Below are 20,052 nucleotides of genomic sequence, written 5' to 3'. Positions count from 1 at the left end.
AAAGAAGATCCCTCACATATAGCATTCTCAAATGAGATCATGGCAGGTGGATTCAGCCCTTGGGGAGATAAAAGGAAACAACATGGTAGCACTGTCTGATATGCTACATCATGGGCTCTGAATACAAGAGGATTAATCTCATTCTAGTTATGGTCTTACTAGAAATAGCTTTGTCTTTCAAAATAAAGTGGCAGTGACAATCCTTCATATTGCAGCTAATACATGGAGGCTCCTTTAGTAGCTCCAAGTCCTGGTAGTGAGCTGTTGAAGTGCACTTGCTTATGGATCAGGTGACCACTACCCCACCACAAATCTTGCTTTTTAGCCCTTTGTTTTGGCCTGCGGGCAAAAAACCTATATGGCAGACCTGGGCCGTGTCTTGACGGCAGCGCACGGGCGGCGCAAGGTCTCAATCCCCCACATTTGTGTTCCTTCCTGCTATCCGCACAGGAAGGAGCACAAATGCAGGGTTTGCTGGAAGGAGCCGCTGCCATGCCTGTCCGCCCCCCGCCCCCCTAGTTTTTAAAGTTTTTTCTCTTTTTTGGCATTTATGCGCCTCTCCAGCATGGCGTCCTTCTGCTACACTAGAGAGGTGTGGAGGCATTATTCTATGGGCGGCTCACATCACGCCAGCCCCATCTCCCATCTTGCCAGTGGCTTGCATTGCCAAATGACACCCTATTTCTTTCCATTTAAAAATAAGAAAAGAAAAGAATGAGAGAACAACAAAAAGGGAAATGGGAGATGTGTGCTTGTGTCCCTCACCTGTCTGAGCAATGGTGACCAATCAGGGGTCACCATCGGCTGGGACAGACCTCCACCACAGCTCCAAAGCAAGGCAACAGACGGCAGATGCCGTCGTCGCCTCGCTGCAACTGAGAAAAGTACACCACTGCATGAGGGGAATGCCCTGGGAAGGCTCCGCGATGGCAGCTGCATCATATAACTGACCAGCTGCCACTGCAGATCAACCCCAGGGCAACACCCTCGTCAAGTTGTACCCCAATACACACAAATAGCTCACCTAAAGGGGCATCCACAGGACAGCTCATGTGCGAACCGGCCCAGAGAGAAAACACAGGAAAGGTGACAAGTAAACATATAATTCAGTATAGTACAATTAATTTGTTTAAAACCATTACCCATGGTTTAATTTAAAAAGGCCCCATAACAAGTTACCAATTTGTCTATTTTAGGTCTATCCTTGGGCAACCCCATCCAAAGCCACCTTGTAAGTTGCAAGCTGTTCAATATCACACGTAAAGTAACAACTTCTCTCAAAATGATTGCTAAGTTCATAATTCTTGTCAAGAACCTTTCCATACATGCTGCATATAAAGGGCGAGATAATGCTTAATGAATGGTTTCTTCCACTGGTTAGCAACATTCACACACACCTGTCAATCAACCAGTAATTTTCTATACCTTCCTACCAAATACATTATTTTCATGGTCTGGAAACAAAAGGTGATAAACACATTCCTCAGCAAGCTAAACGTTACTTCATGTAAATAAGATTCTTGACTATGATTAAATTTAAAAATAATCATTATCACTCACAAAACTGCTTATTAGCAATTGGACACACAACAATAGCAAACATTCTTCTGATTAACTTTCCCATTGTATGACCTGAAGACATACAATTTGCAAGTCCAAATCTGCCACTGACCCAGATAAGGTAAGGAAAGCTATTGCTTCCTCTCCCTCTGTGTTTCAGGCCATACTGATTATGCCCCAGGAATATTTTGTACCTCTGGCTTACACAGTAGTTTTCCACATTGAGAGGCCGGATTTTACATCCCTGTACAGACATTGAAATCGGAATTCAGCTAAAATGCCAGTCCATGCTGCAGATTCCCCCATCCTAGTTCATTTACAAAGCAAGACAGCTGCTTCAGCAGTACTGCTGAAGAGGGACCTATAATTCACAGCCTATGGCATAAATATGAAATGCCTGCAGAATGATAGCAATCATCCAAATGCTGAGCACATTTTCAACGTGTTTGCTTAATCATAAAAAAATGATTACCAGCCGCAATAAATTAGCACATCCAATCGGCCATTTCCCCTCCAGTCCTGCTGCCCACTGGGAAACAATTACAGAATGAGTAGATAACTACTGAAAGGCACAGCAAAGCTCTCTCAGGAGCCCGCACAAGCACGAAAAAAAGGGAAAACCCAAAGGATTATCCTTGGAATAAAGACTGATCCTTGGTGTTTCCATAGCACTGTGCATTTTTTTTTTAGCTGTGTGCAAGAGAGCAGCAAGGCTGTTAATCCTTCAGCAGCATCTCCAGACTGAGCAAGAATCCAATGGATATATTATGTCCATAGGCCTGGGCTTCCACTTGGTCAACACATATGAAAGAACATGGAGACTGCCAAGAAGGCTTTCTCCTTCTTACAGATCAGTCACAGAAACATATCTAACACCAGTTTAAACACTTGCTCCTGTCAAAAGTGATTCTCCTAAATTGCAAACAGAGTTGCCATCTGACCAAGAAAAACCAACAGCCTGGCTAGGTATTGTGTGTGTGTTTTTCCCTTTGGGGTGAGTTACCAGAAAAGGGAGGGGCAAAGCCATTCTCTCCCCACCTGGCCTGTTTTTATCTCTACATGTTAGATGAATAGATAGCTTTTGTACTATCCTCTGCTCCCAGACCCACCCAACATAGCTGGTCCTCCAGGACCTATGCAGATGCCAGAATTGTTGGCAAACATAGCTGCAGTCAGTGACTGGGTTCACACAACACACTAACCCATGATGGTTTATTTTCCAGAACCCATGAGGGGTTAGCTTGTTGTCTGTGGGATGTTCCCCCCCACTTGGTGAGTTCTTCCCCCAACGTAAGGCACCCTGAGAACCTGTGGTCTGCAGTAAAGGTTATTTTACCTATGGCGGGTTAGGATGTTGTCTGTTGCACCAGCATGGGGGCAAGAGCAACTAAAAACACTGCTGCCCACTTTGCCCCTCTCAAGTTATCTCTATTCCTGCCATAAAGAAAACTGAAATGCCTGCTCAGTTTGACAGGAGGATGAGGGATGAGGGGGGTTGAAATAAATTACTCTATGTAGCTTGTTTGCCTGATGGGAACACAGTAGGTTGTTTGCATAACCACCTACCCAGCATAGCTTGCCATCCATAATGGGTTAGCATGATGTGTGAACCCATCCACAGAGTTCCATCCAGATCTGTCCTGCAAGGCTTGGAGATATTCCATCACAGCTTGCTTGTAGATGAATGAGCTTTTTTTTAAAAAAGAATCCTTCCTTCTGTGCTCCACCCAGGCTGCCATCAAGAGCTTTGCTCTCTCTCCTAGGTCTCCTTCCTGCTAGAGAAGCCTTGGAGCCTGGAAATGTTATCACTGACATACAGGATTACTCCCTAATCAGCTCAAGTGTTAAGCCTGTAGGCATCACCTACTGATGGATGCAATGAAAGTGATTTTCAAATGGAATATTAAATGCAAACACATCTCTGTTTCCAGGACTTGTGCATCTTAAAATTCTATGCAATTTTAATCCATCTGAATTGAAGTACCCTATATGTGATCTAGGCAAGATGGCCATCTCGATTTTTCTAGCTCTGAGAAACTGTGTGGAGCTGCACAAATAAGCTCTGCCGGAGATCTCAAAAGTTGTGAACTACTAGTAATTTCACTTTAAATTCTTGGCATTGAGAAAACAAAATAAGAATACACCCAAGCTAGGGCCTGAGTAGAGTTTTCTCCCCCCCCCTTCTTCTTTTTAGCCTTGCTCTGCAGCTGGATACCAGGAGATATTACAAACAAATCTAATTGTGGCCCGTCTGATCCCAACCATTGTCCCCCTTTGTGTCACCCCCACCTCTTGAGGTTCTGCCAACATTACACACGTGGATCTGCCCAAGAACCAAGAGGGACTGGTGGATTTTTTTACATTTCTTTTTGCACACTTTGAGAGCTGGGCATCTGGTATTTTTCAAAACTCTAAAACATTTTAACTGAAAACTGTCCTAAGGAAAAAAACACACACACACACACAAAACCGGAAATGTTTCGATCTGAAATCCCTAATTAAAACCATGCTCCAAATGCTGACTTAGCCTTTAAAGAAGGAAGTTAAAGAAGAAATGTCCCTTTGCACATCACAGGCAGTATTTGAATAAACCCAGAGCCGTGCCAAGAAAATGCCCTTCTAGAGCTAAAGCCATGGCCTCTAGTTACATGAGAGCATCCCCTGTAGACTTGTGCCATGCACCTGATCACTAGTATCAACTGTTGTGAATTCACACAGCTCTCCTTGGTTGTTGGCTTTTCAGAGAAGCACTGGAAAGCTATGTACTCACTGCTCATAAAATCAACAAAATGCCTGAAGACTTGGCAGAAATATTATATAAGGCAGCCTTCGCCAACCTGCTATCCTCCAGATGTTTTGGACTTCAGTTCCCATCCCAGCCAGCATGGCCAATGGTCAGGAATATGGGAGTTGTAATCCAAATATTTGGCGAGCACCAGGTTGGGAAAAGCTGATCTAAGGAGAGAAACAAGATCATCTAACTAACTAACTAACATAGAACCATAGAATCATAGAATAGCAGAGTTGGAAGGGGCCTACAAGGCCATCGAGTCCAACCCCCTGCTCAATGCAGGAATCCACCCTAAAGCATCCCCAACAGATGCTTGTCCAGCTGCCGCTTGAAGGCTTCTAGTGTGGGAGAGCCCACAACCTCCCTAGGTAACTGATACACACACACACACAGAGCCAAACAGCTAAAAAAAAAAAGGTGGTTTCTTCGAAGAGTTGGTTGGCTCCCATTCTAGAATGACTAGGCATCCAAATTGTGCTTTAGGCTTAGGCTTCCTAGCCACATTGTACATCTACAATAATGCAGTGATTGGTTGGCTCAGCATCCTGAACTAATTGTTGCAGGTGTAAAGGGTGAGAAGGATGATCTTATTCCTAAAATCTACCTTCTTGGCAATGGTTCCATGTGAGCTAACGCTTCCAGAAACTGGCCACTACATTTTTCCATGTGTCCTGCAGAGGGATGGATTCTCCCATATCTGTAGCCTCCTATAGATCGCCATGAGAAGACACAATCACAGAGAGCCAGAGCAATAGTTGACGCAGTACTGGGCATTATTTCCCACAATGTACTTTATCCCCAAACAGTTTTCTAGTCATTTTTTCCCTTCCATTTCTTCCCATTGTTAGCTTTGTGGACGACCTATTTTTAAACCAGGCTACCCAAGAGGACTTTCTAAAATTCTGCCTCAATTCTAGGCGGTGAGTAATAAGCCATGCGCTACGGTGACAAGAAGTTCAAAGCAATTCTCAAAAGACAGGGAAATTAATAGGATGGCTTCCTCAACTTTTGCTGAAAAGTCACACAAGACTCTCAACACACCATCCTTATTACTGTTCTCAGACAAATCTTACCGTTCAAATCTATTCCCTGCTCTGAGCTTATGAGCACAATTAAAATGGAGAAGGGGAGGAGAGGATTAGGATAATGGTGTCATTGGTCTGCCCTTTGAGATAGGGATTGGACAAAGATCTTGTCAGAGTTTAAATCTAATTAGATGAAAGAAGGAGCTGCTGTTAAAGCCCCCATAGGAATTTAATTCCTGCCAGAGTAACTCACATGCAGAGGCAAAAGGTCATCATCCTGGAGTGAAGAATGTTTAGGTTTAACTGAACACATTTTTAAGAATGTATTGAAGCTTCATCTATTGAAGTACTCCTTAAAACCGTATTTTAAAACCAAGTAATACAAATATGAACATTGTCTTAGTCAAACAAATATTCTAAAACTGAACGGTGGTTTCTAACTAAATAACCCTTCAACCCATCCATCTCTAATCCATGCACGGCATGTAATAGAGTGAGGCCAGTGGCTTCTAGGCTCTTTAAATGCAAAGCATATGGACAGCATTTGGACAGAAAGGCACAAGAACAGGGGAGCCCCAGGTGAGAGCTTGTGGTATGTACAATAGTGTTAGGACGATTGTTTGTTTGTTTGGTTATGAAAGAAGCCTCCATGCCTGTAAAAGTGTAGAAAATAAGACCTGACCTGTATGCTTAAAGCAAAGGAACACCCATGATCCCTCTGTTAATAGGTGACTAGGGAAGGCCCAACTATGGCAAAAGCAAATTTGAATTTAATTAACATGGATTGGATATCTCCTTTGTGCTGTATAGATTTCTCTTTGAAGCTTTTTCAGTGCCATGTGTGAATGGTTACAAGGATGTAAAAAAGTAGGGGAAGCTCTGCCCATGGGAGCTCTGCCCCAGGCTGCCAGGTCAAGGCAATATTGGCAGGCTCACCATATGATGGCCCAGCTGCTTCTTGTATCTTCTCTCAAATACTACCACTGTTGCAGCACAGCACAGGGTAGGTATATTAATGTAATTTATTTTGTACTTCTGTAAATCTCAGGGTTCTCCCTTGGGGGTGTTATTTTCCCTAGATGTGTGCATATTTAACTGTGAGCAAACAACATTGAACTGTCAGACTTACTTTTGAGTAGACCCACAAAGGATCAGGAATACCAGTTCATCAACAGAGGTGTGGTTAGTGTAGCCCTGTCCTCATGTATGTTGCTCCAAGAATGAGATTTTGATGAAGCCTCTTTTGCCAGATGGGAAATCAGGCAAACTCCACCACAAGGCAAAAAAAAGGCTTAACAAGTTCATAATGTTCTCAGTAGGAAGGAAAATTGATAGGCAAATCTCTTTAGATACTTTACAATACAATCCTATACATGTCGACTTAGAAATTTCATTGAGTTCAATGGGGCTTACTCTCATATAAGTTGCAGCCTTAACTGATAAATTTGCCCAAATCAAGGAAGAAGTCATTCCAGTAGCCTGTTTAAATATTAGATCATGTGATGCTCAGTTGGGGACCACATGCACAAATGCACACACATATGCACATATAGATACACACACACACCAGCAATCAAATCCTGGTATAGATTTCTGTTTCCTTGCTGCTAGCAGTAGCAATCTATATGAGGATCTCTGGGGCAGGGAGTCAAGTGTACAGATGGCAGGGAAATTGCTGCAGTAAATTTGGCAGAAGTGGGGGAGTCAGGACCCCCTTGGAAAGCCATAGTAAAGACCTTGGGGGGCACATGCGGTTGCATGTTGTCCACCTCGTATTAAATTAGTCACTAATAATTTGCCATTGGCATTGGGGGTCCACCAAGGGGGTGTCTTTACAACGCCACTTTGCTGCTTGTTCCCACAAAACCCCACAGCGTCGCAGCTGTGGGGTGGGGATGATAAATCCCAATGGCAGGAGGGAGCGCGGGCTATCCGGCCAGAAAAGCTGCAGCAGCAGCAGTCATTTGGCTCGTAAAGCCCACCCCTTGTCCTCTGCCCTGCCTTCCTGCGACCTAACCTGGGCTTCGATCCACCCCCAGAAATGCCCATTTCCTCACCCAAAGTGAGGTCACCACCAACAGAAGGAGGAAAGAAGGTGGTGACCTTGGAGCAAAGGAAAAAGTCACGGTAAGTCAGTACTTTTAAAAAGCGCAGTTTTGGGAAAAAGGCCCTTGGTAGCTGCCAGTTGGCAGCTGCGTCATATAAACAATGCAGTGCCAACTCACAGTTAGAACAGGCTAAACTTGGCATATGGACAAGCCCCAGGCCTCATCAGTGCAGGCTTTTAAGAAGGCCCTGAAAACTTACTACTTTCTCTGGCCTTCCCCTCATTATGTTTTATTGGACAGGGCTGTAGCTGCAGTTGTCTCTTGTAAGGTTTTTTTTTATGCTGGTGTTCGTTGTTTTGTAGCATGTTTGCTGTTGTTGCTGTTTTTATTGTGCTTTTACTGTTTTTATTACCACATCTTTTTTATTATGTGTTTTATTATTGTATACCACCTTGGAAGGGCTCCTGGTTTGAAAGGTGGCCAAGAAATATTTTAAATAAATAAATGAAAGAGTAAAATAATAAAGGTTTTTTGTTTGAACTATGTAAACGTTTGATAATTTCTGCTTTTAATTTTAGCAATCATAAATAATGTTTATAGATACTATGACGATTCAATTTCCCCCCCCCAACTCTAGCATTCATGGTTATAATAAATTAATCATTATTAAATACTACATAAATATACGTATACATGAATGATAGTCCAGATACTATATCAGATATGTGATATTATCTATTGACAACATTGGTTGGGGGGTGCAGGAAGAGGGCTCCAAGATTTTGCTGCCCTGGGTTTGCCCCAGCCCCACATTGGCAAATGAGAACTCTACACTTCTGAATGGCTGTTTATTAGCTGTACTGTCCAAGCATTTGCCTTAATGGCAGAACTATCAGCTTCTGAGAGTCTCCTGTGATAGGGCTTCTTTCACCAACTACAGAACTATTTATTTAATTAACTGTCAATACAATTCAGAACCCTTTTTGATGTGTAACCAAACCATCTGCCTAGAGTTTCTTAAAAGAACTGTAATGTTGTTGTATGTGTGAATCTGTAGGAAATTAGCTTTTCTCCATAACATTTAAATAGCTCATTTACACTGAAAACCTCAAAAAAGAAGGCTGCAGATTGGCTAGAAATTATGACTTTCAAAGCAAAAGTAGGGTTGGCTGCAAACTGTCACCATGTTTAAGTCCATTTACATCTGTGCTGTGTCATGAAAATGCAGGTCAGAACATTTAATCAGGATTTCTCTTGTGTTGCATTCTGTGTTCTGTATTTTGGTGAGCTTGTCATTGCTTGCCCAAGTTATTAGTCTTCCAGTCTGCTTTCCTGCTTTAATCCTGTGCCTATATTTCCATTTTCTTTAATAAACTCAGTAATTTTTAATGGGTTTCTGTTTGCCCCTAGGAGTCTTCACGTATGTGCACCCATCAATCACACACCTCTCGTAGTCTAACACAGCATTGATGGTACTCTTTGTAAAGGGACTGAGCAGCTTTGAACTGCATTGGGCAGCTGCTATATTAGTTTTCCCACAACGCAATGGCTGGAAGCATCCAAAGTATGAAGATTTCTTTGTAACAAAGAGTGCTCAGACAGTAATTGGCAGATGTAGTTGCAATGGGGGGGGGGTGTTTCCAAGTGGAGGTGATGGTGGCAGTGATGTTGCTAGTGAAGAGTAAGTCAGTTGCTGATGCTGGGCCTCTTCCCCAATACCGCTGGGTAGTCAAAAAAGTGGCTTCTGATAGCAGAAAAGAAAAGAAAAAAAGAATATCCCACAAGAGCGACCTAAACTTGATAAAGGATTATATTTAAAGTAAATTACATAAATAGTATGCCCAATATTCAACTCCTGCAGGATGTCTTGACAGAGGTTGAACACCCAGCCCTGAAATTGCAGCTCAGGGAGGTTACTCTGACACAAGCCCATCATTTTATCTTCCTAGAGTACCCAGGGTGCGTAATTCAGGAAGAACCATAAAAGTCTCACTGCAGTATAAGTGTTACTGTTGGTTTAAACTATTTATTTAAACGCTGGAAGCACTTGTTTATTTCATTATCATTGTTATATGTATTGACTTCCTATCTTTATTTTCTGAATTCTGCACTTTGCCTTTCATTTATTTATAACTTTGTGTTAATCTTGCCCTGTTGTTTATATCTAATTACAATTCTAGGAGCCTGGGTTTTTTTCAGTATCATGAATATTATCACATTTCTGATAATAAACTCAATATTACTACTAAGTGTCCAGGGTGATGTTGATGTTCATCAGCTTGGTTGGTCCTGCAGTATAAGTTTTTAAACCAAAGTTTATGTCAAATGATGGTTGGGAAAAGGACATTATCATACCAACTACACTTCTTGCCATGTCCCCCAAAGTGAGGAAGTGCACATCCAATGAGAATTAGAAGGGGTGGGATTGAATGTGTTCCATGTCCAATATTTGACCAGGTATGTTTTTATTTCATTTAAAGTAGCTATTATTGATAATGATTTACAACTAATGATTTTCCAAATGTGTACCTAATTCAAGTTTGCAAACAATTTATATAGTTAGCTGAATGGGCCACAGGCTAAATAAAGCCTGGCCTAACAACTAATGCACTTCCTGTAACATTTCACTACTTGGCAAGAGCTGTAAATTATTAAGTGATTCCCAAACAGGAAGTCCTAATTCTCCTCTGTCACTGCCACAGAAAACTTTCAGCCATCCTCTGACATAAAATGGAAACAGGGACATTTCCCGGACTGCTACAAAGAGGACATATGCAAGTGGTGGTGGCATCTGACAAATGCTGCATTGTCCACTCTGAGGAACACATGAATGGGCAGAGAAAGTTCTCAAAACTTTATAAATTGAGAACAACAGAACTGTAGGATTATCGAGCTTCAATTTGCCACTTGCCCAAAACAGCATCCACAGTTTACATAGCTCTGCTGCTTCTACAATTAACATCCCTTTCCCCAGCAATATCATGAAACATAGAAATGTTGAGGCACCGTTCCCTTGGCATCTCTCATTCAGGCCCCACTCATGTCCAAAGCAAGATCTCAAAGTGCAAAACAACAGATGGGGACTTTGGGAGTGCAGGTTATGGCAGAGGAGCAAGATTGTCAGTCCATCGCTAGAAGAATCATCCTCTTCAGAAGAAGTAGAGCTCCCAGAAACCAGGAGGAACCAAATCAAGCACTGGCACCGGACCAGGAGGAGCCTGGGCCTTCAGGGGAGATGGCTCCAGGTCCATCTTCTGACTCTGAAGCAGATACTGAGAACCCCCCTGACCCCCAGGAGCATCATCACCTTAAGTAACAGGCCAGTAGGCCTCCTATAAGAAGGACTGCTTGTTTGAGAAAACAGCTCTCAGGGGAAGGCAACTCCTCATGAGTAGGGCTCTGGCCAGAGAACTCTGATGGACAGCAGCTGAGCCTGGATGGGCTGGAAACAATGGTTTAATCTATACCAAGCAGGGTATTGCACTATGAAAGCGGTATATAAAAGGCAGGAGCCACACCAAGCAGGATATAGCACTATGAAAGTGGTATATAGTATGTGTCAATGGACCCCAACAGTTGTCAGTGCACCAATACCGCTATAAAGCAATAGTGTGGCTCCTTCCTTTTATATACCGCTTTCATACCACAATATCCAGCCTGGTGTAGATTAGGCCAGTGTCTTGCCAGCTTCTCTTGCCTTGTTCTCCTGGTTTCCTGATCCTGCCTTGTTCCTGAACCTCTGTGCTACAACCTTGAACTTCTGCTTGACTCTGCTACCAGATTATGTATGTATTGGACTGCCTAACTGTGTTTGACCCTTTGCTTGTTTGACCACTCCTGCTTTGCCTGATTCTATATATTAGACTGATTGCCTGTGCCTTGACCCTGTGGATTACTTCTGCATTTGCCTGAACTTAAAGCTTGCCTGCTGGAACATTGGTCTGGGGTATTACTTGGTCTTGGGGTCAGCTGTATAACTAAGACTGCCTCAGCCAAAACAGGACAAAGATGGATATCAGTATGGGGGAAGGTTAATTCATGGGAACCAGTGCCTTCAACAGAATAAAGGCTTCCTGTCTAAGGAGATGACTGAGAGTGAACTGCAGGCAATATGATGAGCAGCAAAGGCAAGGGGGAGTTCTCTTTTTTTCACACAGGATTCACAACATTCCTTCGAAAATTCAATTTAACCGTCCTGTTCTCGTTTGCTAACCAGAACCAATTTAATTGTAAATCTACACGCAGAGCCTACGGGATAGGGGGGCGGATGGAATATTTTGCAATGGCTCTTAGCTCCCAGTTGGAAGACAGAGTGCAACTTAACTAGTTTAAATCCCGCTGTAGTAAACTTCCCAGTTCCCCTCCTAACCCAAGCAGACATGTCATCTTCCTTATTCAAGCCTAGAGAAAATGGGTCCTTTCAGACAAGGCTTTTATCATGCAATCTTGCTGCTTCATTCATGGAATTTTATTGCGGTCCAGAGGGCGTCATCTTCCACTTGTTTTCCCACAGCTTCTTCCATCTTTTTTCTTTCCACAAAAAAAATCTGTTAAAGAGGAAAAGATGGAACAGCTGTGCACTGTCCTTTAATTGGTAGCACTAGGAGCCCTCCGCCTGGAAGCACCCGATGACAGGCCCAACCATGAGTCTGTGCAAAATAAAGTAAATAAGGAAGGGACTGTTTGTCCCAGAGCCAAATGGAAAATCCCACCTGACTTGCCTGCAAAGGGCATGAAATAAAGATCCAGGGGAGCCATTTGTTATAAACTGTGCTGATTCCCGCCATGCCCACACCCACTCCTATCAGACCACTCTCAGGTGGTTTGAGAGAAACCGGGCTCATTATTTCATTTAATTTGGGGTGGCGGGAAGCCAACTAAGGCCTGTTTCCACCGCTGCCCACTCTCAGGAACACATTGCCAGTATCGGCATGTACAAGGGCTCCTTGGTTTCATGCCTTGTTGTGACAGTTTAGTAAACAACCTGATAAAATCAAGCACTTTCCAAAGGAAAAGTCATTGCACTCATGTTTGCTGACTCGTCTGGTTCTGCTTACCATCTGCACAGGCTTATTTGGAACAACAAAACAAATTTCATTTCCTGGTCTCCTTCAATGTAAATAGGTCCATTAAGCTATAAGGGTGTTTACATTCTGGAAGATAGTTGCAGCTTTTCTTTTGATTACCCACAGCCCATAGCTAGTATTCCAGCTGCTGCTCTGCAGTCGATGCTCTGTGTTACCTCCTGCTTGAAGTGGCAGAGTCAAGTGGGGCTGCAAACACATACATAACATAGCCAAAAGATGGAATATACATACTTAAACAAATTAGTGCATACACACATATACACCACCACTACATTATCCAAGTTATGATTGACACAATGGGCCGGCAGCAGACTGTGCCTGCCAGCTGGTCAAGGCTCAGTCCTATACAAATATTACACAAGGCAACTGGAGCTGTCCAAGATAGTTTTATCCTCAGAAATAAAATTACCCTTGAATGGGCCAAACCCCCAAGCAGTAATATTTGAGAGTCAGTGGAACTAGCAGCAATGTATTAACCTGGAATGGCTTTGGTCAGTATCTGGAGTTTAAATATCCAAATCAAGAGTGTGACTGTCTTGGATTAGTGCTGGAGGCATCCAGAAGGAAAGAAGCAAAACAGCACTCTATGGTCCTCATCGTGTGCAATAACCTCACACAGGGTGAAGTCCAATCCAAATGCTGTTCTAGGAGATCCAGAGGGATCAGTTAATTCCCCTGCTCTCCCAGGAAGAAAATAAGAGACTGAGGCCAGATCTACACCAAGCAGAATATAGCACTATGAAAGCATTATATAAGAGGAAGAGTCACTGACAACTGTTGGGGCCCATGACACATATCATAAACCGCTTTCGTAGTGCTATATCCTGCTTGGTGTAGATCTGGCCATAGCTAAGGCCAAGAGAAGTGCTTTCTACAAGGGCCCAAGCTGTTCTGGGTGTCTGGCGTACAGCTGGCAGAATTGCTCAGAAGGTGCCTTTTCCACAAAGGTTTCTTGGTGTTTGCCAAGACTGTGTAAAACGTTTTTATTCTCCCTGTTGAGCCCATATTGTTAAATGGCTGGAGTTTTCCTTTAATTGCATGAGACCATTGTTCATTCTTGGCCTGGCTTTTTCAGAAGAGTAAGAACTCTTAAGTGTCCCCATTTGGAAACAATAACAAAAGGATACGGCTGGGCAACTGGTTGTGCAAGCCAGGTCATACATTCCCCATTTTATGAGACATACAGATCTTTGGAGAGTGTTTTCTCAGGATTATGTTTGTACCGGTTAGAGAGCAAATGTTTTCAAAAAGACACTCTGTTTCCCAAAATGGAGGGAACTCATTAGCGGAGAGCTGACATCATAAGGTCTATCTTATTCACCACAGGCTCTTGTGTTCACTTTATATAATTATGCTGGCATGAAAACCTTGCCTTGGTCTCTCTGCTCGCCTCAACTTATCAAAGCAGCAAGGATTCCATCCTTTAAGTGTTTCTGCTTCATGGACACCATTTTACTGCCAATCTTAGCAGAAAGACTTAGCAGAATGACTATTCTATGTATGCCTCTTCTCCCTTCTGCTTTTGTTTAACTTAGGAAAGCATTTTAAAGGCTTTTACAAAAGAACACTGTGCAAAGCAATGCTGCTGCATATTGGATTTCAGTTCCATGAACGCTAAAGATGGAGGCCTCAGCATTGTTGCAGGCAGCAAGTGTTCAGAAGAGAATTTTACACATGTGTACAATCAGTTCACCCAGACCACAAGGATGAAGCACATCCCTATGGACTCACTTTGGCAGCTAATCTTCTGCCAACTCCATCACATACAATTCAAGAAGAAGATGCCATTCTAATGTTTGGAGTTCAAAAAACATTTGGATACGATTTACAACCAAGATGCAACAATAGTTAACACAAAGGTGTGATACTATTTGCCACAATTAACCTGATGCCTGATCATGGATAATTAGAGAAAGTTCAGCAAACTTCAGGAAATTAGAGTCCAGCACATCTCCTTTATAAAGTCTTATATAAGAATGTGATAGTGTAAGGTTTATTACTAGAGAGCTACCAGACAGATTTTGCTCATTTTTGTTTTAAACTGAAGCTTGAACAGTGTGGATGTGCAGGAAAAAACTTAAAACTTCAAAGAAGTTCAAAGCTTGAGTTTTAATAGTAAAATTTCCTGTGCTCCAAGCAGGCAGGGCAGCTCCTCTGCCAGTGGGAAGGAAGACCGCCCCACTCGGCCAGTCAATAAGGTGCAAAGGTGGGCCCAAGCCCAGCTGCTCAATTAGGCTGTTGTCACCAGCGGCAAGGGGAAAGAGGACAGAGGCGGCCAACTGGGGCATGCGAAGGAGGGGGCGGGGCCTTGCTGCGTGCAAATTTCAGTGGGGGGGATTCACTATGGATGAGCCATATCTGCATTATTTATGAGCCCCTCTGTTGTGAGGGGGCTGAGGGGGAAAGGAGCAGGACTACTAGCACCCATGGTGACATGGGCTTTATACTAAGAAAAAAGAGAATAGAAATGCTTAAATACACCTCCCAAGTCATTTCTGAATGAATGAGAATTAAAAAATAGTCAAGAATCCAGGTGCAGATCTGAGCCAGCAGATATTTATTTATTTATTACATTTATATGCCGCCCCATAGCTGAAGCTCTCTGGGCGGTTTACAAAAGTTAAAAACAGTAGAAAATAAAAATATACAAAATATACATTAAGGCAAAGGATATAAGCAAAGTTAGGGAGAATATAATGTGGGACAAGCTAATGTAAGAGAAAGGTACAGTGCTCTGCAGGCAGCCACACTGGATTAAAGAACTAAATGAAAAGAGGTATTAGAATAGAGAAGTAGCTAACAGGTGAAGCTAAAAGTACAGCACAAGGAAACATGGCAGAAGTAGTTGAAACAGACAGCAAGGACATTTCAAAGTCTGCTACAACAAGGCTAAGCCTGCAATCCTACGCCCACGTATCAGGGAGCGAGCCCCACTGAACTCAATTGGACTTGCTTCTGAATGTATAGGATTGCACCATAACACACTAATTTGCAGAAATGGCAGGGGAGAATTGGCAAGAGAAGACAGTGCCTAATTTTCCTCACTGTCACCAATTTCCCCCTGCAAATGCAGTCTATGCCATTGGGTGTTTTTAAAAAAATAAAAAATCCATAGCCAGGCTTCGAAACTGGAAGACCACTGGTGTAAAAATGGCCAGGGTGCATCTGTGTGGCATTCACAGGGGAAAATCAATTGGGCCCAGAGTAAGATAAGAATTCCTCCGCCTACCCACTGATCCCATATTAGTGTTGTCTCAATAAACATAGAGTTGGAAACATGTGTTTGTTAAGATGACCTGTAAATTTTGCCCTCAGGCTCCCTGGATGTGAATGGAAATGATCCAGCAGACCGCTGGAAATGAAGAAAAGCTCTCTTGGCAACTTTGCTCTTATTTTTGTCCGCACTGGTCTGATTATATGAAATAAGATGTTGTTAGACTTGTACTTTTACCCTTTTCTAATGCCACTTACTCAACTTCAGGCTCCCCACTTACTCCCTGGTCATCCCAAAAATGTAATCACTAAGAAAGTAATTCCAGCCTGCAGAGAGTGATTAATTTATTTTATTCACTAAGATCCATCCCTCTCATCTGCCCATGCCATCTCAAACTCATGCATATCTAAAGGGAAAGCTAAATTAGCCATGTCTAGTGGATGACTGATATAGATTAGATGTTGCATAGGGGTGGGGGAAAGGTCGATTGGCAATGGAAAGTTCTCAGGAAGAGAGGAAGAGACCAAAATACATCTTTGTCCAACTCAGAAGAAGAGTATAAATTTGGAACTTAAAAGGAAAGCATGGAGTAGAACGCAAAGTATTTCTTCTTGGATAGGTGCTAGGAAGGCATTCTGACAAAGCAAGAGGCCATTTTCCCCACAGGTTGGAATATCTATCATAGCTGCTGTATTGGTAAGTTAGAAGCTTACAGATACTTTGTTGTACAACAATTCTATTATGGCAATAGATTCTAAAATGCACTACACTGATTTGGGTGAGAACTCTGGACTCCAGAAATCAACTGGAGGTAGTCACAACCTGTTGCTATTGGTGCTCCCATGAAAGCAGGGCAGGCCTTGGCTCTGAGAGGATGGCTGAGTTCTTTGAGCTTCAGCCAAGGGAGGCCCAGAGCAAAAAAAGTAAATCAATGTTATCAACCTGCATTGTTGCATTAAGCCTCAGCTCAAGTTTAGTACAAGGCCCACAGTCAAGAAATAATCTGGATTTACTAACTGATTTCCATCAGTTACTCAGATAATCTGGTACGTCCAAGATCATTTCTGGACTTAAATGGGTAAACTTAATGGCAGTGGCAAAGAGACTTAGCTGTCTTGTACATTAAGCTGATAACAAGCATCAGAGGTAACATTTTGAATTTATGATGGGGCAAATGCTAAGAACAGAAAACAGTAAGGAAAACACAACTAAACACTGAAAGTTCATTGACCAGTAGCCTTCTTCCCCAGCTGCCTGACCACTGCTTATTCCCTTTTTATTTGATCTTTGAAGGGAAGAAGCCAGGCTCCCTGTAGTGCCATCCCCTGCAAGCGTTTTTCCCCCCCTGGAATATGTTACTTTTTCCATGGACTGGATTTGGCTCATTCTCAGAACGAAAAGCATCTGCTTCCGTTGTACTATTGGCTTTAAATCCTGCCCTAGCTTTGGCAAGTCTGAACCTAACATAATCCCAAACACACATACATGAATACATACAAATACACACACCCCTACATTTTATTAGTGAAGAGAGAAAAATATTCCTTTTTGGCCCTTCTAGCATCACTCCTTTCCTTCTCCATGCCACCGCCTCCAGCTATCCCCCATAGCTATCTGGATTAGAATATGATTGTCACAAAAACAATTGACCCTACCTCTACAGTCCACATCTATTAATAAAATTTCTGCTTGCCACAGCTCAATAAAAAGTCATGGACTCTGACTATAGTGCAAGGTTTCCTATATAGGAACTGATAGAATTCCTTAAATCTGATGGCTTTCTTCTTCAACTTGCAAATAACTTTGTTCTGCTTTATTTAGCACTCTTGAGGCATATCCCAAAAGACATTCTTCCCAATTCTTCAATTTATGGGACAGCACTGCTTCTTCTTCATATAATGAAGCATCATAGGAAGGATCAATTCTTTTTGGAGGATCAGAATAGACAAGAAGTTCTGAGGTTTGGGGTAACCTCTTTGATTATTTGAATGTTTCTTCTTGTCATAAAGTCTTCTTTCTCAAGAGATGGTATAAGGGTTCTAGCAGAACTTGAAGATTTGGAAGGAACCAATGGTAATAATCCAGATATTTCCAGAGTTCTGATGTATTTTGTGGAGTGGGTACTTTTCAATAGCTGCAACTTTGTCTGCCATAGGGTGGGCTGCTTCCTTGTCTATTTCAGGCCTCACAAGAAAACTTTTTTTCCAATTTAAGAGCAGTTCTTCTTCCAGTCCTCCTCAAATGTTGAGAAGTGTTCTTAAACATTTCTATCAGCAGTGAGAATATAATCACTCCTTACCTCCACTCCAGGAATCTCCTTCAATAGATTTTCCATAGCTGTCTGAAGAAATGCCATAGGGCAGTCTATCATCCTGGTATGAACCCATGGGGGCATTTATTGTGGTACAATTTTTGCAGTCCTCCTCCACTTCCATCTGCTAGTGGGCCTGGGACATATTTTCTTTGTCTCACCCATATGAGATAGAAATCCTTGCTTTAATCCTCTTCATGGTACCTAACCTTTCTTGAAATAATAGCAGGATGAGCAACTAGGAGTTCCTGTACAGCTAGACTGGTCAAAATTATATTTTCTTCCAGTCCAATTTAAGTTTTTCTCCCTCAGCCAATTTCAGTCCTACAGATTTGGCTGTTTTCCATTTATTATTAGGACTTATAAATCCCCAGTAATGTCCATTATATTTTAAGGGAACACAAGATGGTCCTATCACTGGCACCTTTTCCCCAGTGTAAATACACAGTTTGCCTTTACTAGCAGTATTTAAGTGGTGATAAGTCTCTTCATTAATCACAATCACTGAAAGCCCTATATCCAAGCATAGGCTAATTACCTAACTGTATAATTACTTTGTAAGGCTCCACTTTTTCCATTATATAGTACACACTACACAGTGTGGACCACATCAGTCTTTACTCCTTTCTCCGGAGCAGGGCAGCAAGCCTTCTGTTTTTCTGGCGCCTTAATATGCTTTCTAATACCTCTTCTATGGTTTCTGTCTGAGTCCAACTGGAAGTATCTATGCCATGGAGACATGTTATACTTGTAAATGCTGAACAGAGCACATTACCTGGGCCTGACCCTTTTGTTTACATATATATATAGCCATTTACATAAAGCCAACACATACAACTCTGAATTAAAACATTAAAAAACACAAAATTATAATAAAAAAATAAAAAAGCAGAAAAAGCAGCAGAAAATAAATAAAAATTCTAAGCTAAAGTTTTCTTTGCTTTTAAAACCCTTGTGGTTTTTTTCATACTTCATCTAGTGCCCCCAAAAATTACCAGCCCAGGCAAGCCTTCTTGAGGACAGCATTCCATAGGTGGGGTGTCATCAGTGTGAAGGCACTCTTCTTAGTCGCCAGCTGCCATACTTCACTGTTAAAGAAGAACCTCTAACAGTGAACAAAGTGAAAGGGCAGGCAGATGTGGAGGAAGACAAATGTTCTGGTACCCTGGCTCCAAGCCATGTAGAGCAGACTTCCCCAATGTGGTCTCTTTCAGATGTCTTGGACTACAACTCCCAGTATTCCGGGCCACTGGCCCTGCTGGCTAGGCTTGATGGGAACTGAACTCCAAAACATCTAGAGGACACCTCATAAGAGAAGCCTGATGTAGGGCTTTAAAGGTCAGCACCAACACTTTTAATTGCGCTCCAGAGGCAGATAGGGAGCCAGTGCAATGGTTTAAGAAGTGTAGCTACTGAAGAGCTATGCTCTCACAGCTATTTTCTGAATGAACTGCCAGTCTTCAAAGGCAGCCCCGTGTATACCACATTTTCTAGTGCACAGATTACCAGAGCAGGGATAACCATGGCAAAGCTGTCTCTGTCCAGAAGGGTTTTCAGTTGTTGTGGGATTATTAGTTTGTTTATGGACTACAACTGTGTTTTCTTTGAATGTAGGTGTAAATCCTTTAAGTTCCTCACTGATATTTTCATAGCTGTTGCCAATTCTATAGTTTTGGCCCCGGTCAAGTTTCCTTTCGCCAGCAACTGTCTTTAAGTTTTCTCACTGTTCACTCCACAAACATCTCTCTCAACATATTCTCCAGGACATTGCCAAATGAGCAGTGTTCACTTAGCATTTGAAGCTCAGCTATGTGTTCAGATATAGACTCCCCTTTTCTTCTGATCCTACCATGGAATCTAAAACATTCCACAGCAATGTTAGACTTTGGGATATAATGTTCTGTTAAGATCTTCTGCAGGTTTGCCAAACTTTTGTCTTCTGGCTTCTGAAATTGCAATAACTTCTCAAGAGAGAGTATGTTTTACAACCACAGACACAGAGAAAGGCTGGCTTCT

At 42.4% G+C, this 20,052-nt stretch overlaps 1 protein-coding gene across 1 annotated transcript in view; it reads right to left on the bottom strand.

The window, feature by feature from the left end:
• The window catches only part of LOC134403134 (inactive heparanase-2-like), a 77,728-nt gene extending 59,616 nt beyond the window's left edge, over positions 1-18,112 (bottom strand). Inside the window, exon 1 of the mRNA XM_063133241.1 lies at positions 18,025-18,112. Within this exon, the coding sequence (XP_062989311.1) occupies positions 18,025-18,112 (88 nt within the window). The remainder of the gene's footprint in view (positions 1-18,024) is intronic.
• Positions 18,113-20,052: the final 1,940 nt, after the last annotated feature.

Source organism: Elgaria multicarinata, chromosome 8, assembly GCF_023053635.1.
Source record: "Elgaria multicarinata webbii isolate HBS135686 ecotype San Diego chromosome 8, rElgMul1.1.pri, whole genome shotgun sequence".
In the NCBI taxonomy this organism is placed as follows: Eukaryota; Metazoa; Chordata; class Lepidosauria; order Squamata; family Anguidae; genus Elgaria; species Elgaria multicarinata.
This window is presented reverse-complemented; position numbering and strand designations above follow the sequence as displayed.